Here is a 6,469-nt window from a genome sequence, read left to right as displayed (position 1 = left end):
ATATATATATATATATACATGTATATGTCTGTATGTATGCGTGTGTGGTACATACATCTTTTTCCACATTAAAAAAAATTATACATTCAATACTTTGAACATAGTTAGCAACTTAGGAAAAGACTTCATATCAAAATAAAATATTCATAAAGACCAAAGAAGAGAAAAATAAATAAGTATATCTTATTAAGAGACATTTTCAATTTCAATTAAAAATGGACTTCTGCTAAATACTCCAGTAATCATAGTCGTGTATGCTACATCCTAACTGAAATGCAAGCATTACTTGGGTGCTTGAACTAGTGTATTGCCTGCATGATAGTGACATATAATCAACACCTAACCAACACATTAATCATTTTTCACTCAGATTCATATTTATAATTCTATGCTGTATGCACTAGATGGCAGGTTCAACTAATTAAACTTGTTTTGCTCAACCAGTGACGTGTTTAAGTTTTAGCTCATTAAACTTTTTGCTATTTCTATTTTCTAGCATTCGGTCTCTACCCAATGAGCATGTAGCACAGTAATAACATAAAAGCAAAAAATATATATATCACTCACTTATTCACTGTTAAATATTTTTTTCTTATTATTTTTAACATATGTAAGTCAACTGTTTATTTTTCTAATTATTAATTGATTTCTAATAGATAACCTTTTAAATAGGCATTTGAATTGGCTTTACTTATATTAGTATTATATACTTATATTAGTACTATATAATCCACAACCAAAATCAATTTTTATAAACTGTTCCAATCATTTTCCTTTCCACTATCAATAACTAAAAGATCATGCCCCCCCCCCCACCACTAATATCTGCAACACTGATTTGCTTATTTCATTCACCCTTCAGTCTTACACCATACTTCAATGAGTTCTTATGTTAGTTCTCTTTGCTAAATAGTTATATTTAACAGCCATTTCAAACTGGTTGGATGGACCTACAATTCAAATATTGTTGCAAAAACACTTAAGCAGAAAAGTTTGTCGCTTTTACTGTAGTTAAGGGAACAGCCCTGGTGACTGCTTTACTAAAAATTCAGGTACAAAGATAATCTGTAAATCTAATTCCTTAAGTATGACATGCTTATACTCAGTCTATGAAGACAATTTAGGCTTTACTCATATAGTGATAGGTAGTACAGAATGCGAACATAAACATGGTATGTGTATTCATTTAGTTTTTACTTGATCAAAAGATTTGAATGCAGCAGAAACAAGAAAAGGAAGTTCAATTTGTTCTTCATAAGAGAGGATAGGTATTCTAATACAGTATTTAGTGTTGCTGAAGTAAATAATCTTTAGTTAGCATTTAATATCTGACAAAAGGTGTTGTAATTGTGTTTCTAGACATTCATAGTTGTTGCACAGTTGTTCATTGTGTTATGTGGATTGAAGCAAACTGCAACTTCAGTTATTCTTACCATATGTCTAAATGTTTTTTTACCTAAATTATATTTATTTTGATATTTATTTATAGAGTATTTGGCTTGTTAGAATCAAGATAATGTTATTTTGAATGATAAATGCTTCACAAAAGTTTGAAGTAGAAGCTTAGGGGAGCAAGATAGAGTTAATAAAATGAACAGTAACTTAAGTCTATCCCTAATACATTTGAAAAGAAAAAAAAACTGACATTCTACCTTAAATGATGGACTATCATTAAGATGATGTAAACATTTACAATAACTCCTCAGTGCAAATTCATTTCCATCTGCTATCTCTTTAATATTAAAATTACTTTTATTTCTTTTTATATTTAAGTCAACTATGAGAAAAATTTAACCATTAAAAGAAAATACAGACTTTGAACAAATTAATGTAGAAGTAGGATATAATAGGAGACATTTTCTTTTCTACATCACTTGGTCAAAAGAAGAGTGGTACATAGCACCTTTTTCAAAACTTACTTAAATGTGCTAAAGTCACACAATGGCTAAGTAGTGGTGCTAAAATGAATGATTGAATTAGTTTACCACCCAGGAACAGTAAAAGTACCTCCAATGAACTATCACATCATTTTTGCTTCTCGTATTTGCCACCCCCCCTGAAATTTTGGTTAACCAAAACTATGGTTAAAGATGCTTGCTCAAGGCACAGCACAATAAGACTGAACCTGAAACAACATAATTACAAAGCAAACTTCTTAACCACACCACCATGCCCAAACACCATTTGCTTTATTAGGATTTAATGATAGCAAAAGGATTACAAGAAAATAGCTAAGTAAAATGGTAAGTAGGTCACAGCATGGGAAATTGTAAAGTTGAAAATAACTAACAAATTCAAAAACATGCTTGATTAATAGTGGTGCAAACTAGGAAGTTAGAGCAATGAAGCTATGGATTTCAAGATAATGAAACTCAGTTGTATTTCAAATTAAAGTAATTGTAATTAGAGAAAACATTCAACCATAAAACAAATATTATATAAATAAGAAAAAGAGTAATCAATCTAATTACAGAAAACAACCCAACTTTAGTATTCATCATATAAAATGTTAACTCTAAAGAATTGCATTTTCAATATCTGTACATAAAAAATAACAATGTAGCAAGAAACAGAATTAGTAATTGAAGTGAATATGTCTTCACTTAACTTACTTTATGTATTACATATTCCATGAGATAATGAGCTGGCATTGGGTATGGACAATACTTATGTAAGATGCTGCGATCGTAAAAAGCTTGGTTATCATTAACAGTAGAATGGTCAATGGGCATAAATTTGTGCACTGGATCCAGTTTTCTAACTTCTATTTTCGCAGCCATATTAGACCCTGTAGTAAAACATAAACATAAGAATCATGATTACAATAAATATATAATAAAAGCCAACATTAAAAGAAAATTTATATTTTGTGCATGTAATATCGCCGTTTTTTAGCAAGTAATGTAGTTCCAAAAAAATATAATGTAATGCTTTAATTTATCATCATTTATGCAACAGCACTGCTTATTATTATTATGGGCTGTTCATTATTGAGACATTTAATGATCATTTAATGGGAATGCTTACACATAAACAACAAATGGTGTTATTATAATAATTAACATTATCAACCCTATCAATCTAAAGTAGTTTCAAACCCAATTAAAGAATAAGCAAGTTATATAGCTTTCCTATCGCTTTGTTTGAAGAGTAATATTTACGACCTAATTGTTAGCTTAGATTTTCATTGCAATATGACAAAGCATCATTTGCACTGAACATTGTTAAAAAAAAAATTATTGTATCAAATAGTAAATATATGAGCACTCTTGTGCAAGAATGGGAGAGAGAATGCTAGAACAGAAATACTGATACTAGCAGAGATGCTCTTGCTGCATGCTTCTTCTATGTCCCAACTACCTCCAGTACACTCTCCTGTCTGCTTTTTTTCACTGAACCTCTCCCTATGGCTTCTCCACTCCTTACCATTCTCTTTCTTTCTATCATGCACAACACCACCACCCATATCCATCTGCTCATCTCATATAACTGGTTTAGTAGTGTATCTCATCTACTTCCAGCCACTCCCACCGTCTTCATGACTCTTACTAACCACCTATCACAACAGTCTATTCTATTATTTCTCAAGCAGTATTTTCTATTACTCTCTCTTCTGCCACCTTCTAACAGCTATAAATTTGTTCCTCCCATCAAACTTTCTCTTCCTTCAGCACCTCACCTGAAGCTAATCACTCTCTTTTATTTTCCTTCACAAAGCAGTGTGGAGGATCTATAGTCTTGTGAGTTACAAGTGACCTCACCTAAGCTAGTACCACAATAAAATGCCACCAGCACAAGTCAGGTACACCAAATACATTCTGTAAAGTGGTTAGTAAATTGAATACAGACAACATAAGATTGAGGAAATTCTTTACTCTTGCCAAGAGTACAACAACACATCTAATGCAAGTGCAATGATAAAATACACTCATTACACACTTAAGTGGTTGGTGTCAAGAAAGGTACCTCTGTTTGCAGAAAACACACCAAAATCAAAACATCTGACTGAGGCGTAATCCTTTAGCCTGTTTGAGGGCAGTAACCCCAAATAAGAACTGACTCAGATGGGACAACCAGTCCAACACATACTACCATGGAAAACATACAAAATGAAAGTGATGGCGATTTAAAACCACTTACTAATCCAGAACAAATATGAATATTCTAAATCAAAAGACAGTCACATGCCAAAGTAAGAATACTAGAAACTATTCGTTAAAGCAATTACCATTACCATTTTCCTCAAACTGAGAAGGCTGAGACTGAGTTTAGTACATCAATAAAAATGTAACTTAAATGTATTCTCTTTATATCCTTCATTCACAAGAAGTTTGATTTTTAAATTAAAAAAAATAAAGCAATTGCTTCAAATGAGAAAACACATTTAAATATAAAGTTATTTATTCTAAGAAGTGACAGTATTAGTATTTGTAAGCTAAATTCTCTAAAGGTAGAAAAGAATAAGAGCTACAAACTGTCAGACTACATATTTCTCTATACTAAGGTAGCTTAGTCAAGCAACATTAGGTATATCCTTTGTTTATCACTAAGCTATAATCCTATCTTAAAGGGTGGCGAAAGAATATTTTTCTTTATGAAATACCAGAATTCATAGGTATTAAACAGAATGTTTCCCATAAAATAATTATGATAGTAAGTGAAAGTTCATATTGATAATGAAAATTCAGTTTTTGTTCTATTGTGGTAAAACTACTTGCAACTTGTTTCACTATAATTATTACTTACCTGATTAATATGTGTAATAAAATCTGTATTAATAATTCAGATATTCTCCAACAGTATTCTATAGAATATTGTCATAAAAATATCTACATCATTTATTCACTAGTATTTGTACGTTGCGGAAATAATATATAAAAGAAAATATATTTTTCCCCAATATCTGAACAACTTTCGGTATAACTGCTTTTCTTTTATTTTAATGTTAATTCAGAGGAAGGACCTCCAGAACGTGTGGGAGAAAGTGAAACAGCTGTGTATAAATTGGCAACCTGGCATGATTACTGGCAACAGAATATCATACAGAGTACCAAAGGACCAGATAGTAGTGTTAAACTAGACAACAGATTGGTTACTACACAAGAATAAGAAAGATCCCTATGACAGGCTTCCATACAAATTATGTCCACCAAATTTCACTTAGACAGCTATGATAAAAGACATTTTCCCAAGGTGCTGTTGCATAATGGAATCTAACCTAAAAGCATGCAGTTAACTGATTACAAATTGATTTGTAAATAAACTAAAGTTCAGGAGTTAGACAATTCCAGTTAGACAAACATGTTCAACAGTTTGCTTACAAAAAACATTTTAATATAGAAATCTGAGAAATTCTAAAGAAGACTAAAAAGTAATTAGTCTAAAAAAAAGATAAAGAAATAAAAACAGAAAAACTGGGAGCTAAATATTATACTGGAAAAGAAAACAAGCAATAGGTATTAATATTCCTAAAATTGAAAAAGTTTAAAATGTTCTTTAACTTAAAAATAATTTTCAGTGTTTTCTTTTTCAATTTCACAATAATGTTATTTCTTAAAATAGAATGTATACATAGGAAATATTAAAAAAAATAATTCTTTGAGGGTGCAAAAGTAATTTGGAATTTGATATGATTCTGAAACTTAGATAATTAAACTTACCTCTCTGCAGATCAAAGGTGTTTTCATATTTCCATTCCATGTCAGGCAAGTAACGGACATCATGCTCAACATCTTTTACTTTACTGCGGTCTTCTTTAAGAACATTACTGGATGTTTGGATTGCGGGTAATTCTGTTTTATCTAGAAATTTATTAATATATGTCAGGTAGTCAATATAGATTCTAAACACTTTTATGACTAAAGATCAGATTAAAAGATTTATTCAATATTTTTATCACACTTTTTCTGTGAAATGTCATTTTTTTTTTTTTTTTTTTTTTTTTTTTGCTATTTAGACACATCACACACATACATACAAAAATACAAAACATATTTGGTGTAAGTGTTGTGTATTAATAGAAGAGGGAGAAACAGATACAATAAGGGGGCAAAATGAGAGAAAAACAAAAGTGGACTGTAGTTCAACTAATCTAATTTGTTGGATCTCAGCTAGTCATCATGAGACAGAAAACAATTTCATTGACTACATACTAAATAGAGTCAAATTCTCAATTCAACCTGTGGAACTGTGGGTGTATACCTTTTAAAATCCTACACAGTGCTGATATAAATCAAGAAGAACCAAAAGGATTTACCAAAAAGTTACATCAAATGACATCTCACTTGGAAAACTAGCCTATAATTACCAATGTATCCACAAAAACATAATTCATAACTGATAGACATCATTAAGATGTAAGACTACCAGCAAGACAGCAAATTTATGAAAATGCTACATGCTAAGTTGTCCCCAGTCATAACTTTTTATTGCTGGTCTCAACACAAATAGCTCCTTTCATACAATTTAT

General features: G+C 30.6%; 1 protein-coding gene across 2 annotated transcripts in view; it reads right to left on the bottom strand.

Moving 5' to 3' along the window:
- The window catches only part of LOC106875217 (uncharacterized), a 121,244-nt gene that overhangs the window by 85,877 nt on the left and 28,898 nt on the right, over positions 1-6,469 (bottom strand). For both annotated transcript variants that reach the window (XM_052966445.1, XM_052966446.1), the window contains exons 2-3: positions 5,661-5,801; positions 2,613-2,788 (exon numbers count right to left, since the gene is read on the bottom strand). In XM_052966445.1, coding sequence (XP_052822405.1) covers positions 2,613-2,788; positions 5,661-5,801 — 317 coding nt within the window. The remainder of the gene's footprint in view (positions 1-2,612; positions 2,789-5,660; positions 5,802-6,469) is intronic.

This window comes from Octopus bimaculoides, chromosome 3, assembly GCF_001194135.2.
Source record: "Octopus bimaculoides isolate UCB-OBI-ISO-001 chromosome 3, ASM119413v2, whole genome shotgun sequence".
In the NCBI taxonomy this organism is placed as follows: domain Eukaryota; kingdom Metazoa; phylum Mollusca; class Cephalopoda; order Octopoda; family Octopodidae; genus Octopus; species Octopus bimaculoides.
Note: the sequence above shows the minus strand (reverse complement) of the source record. Positions and strands in the feature narration are given on the sequence as shown.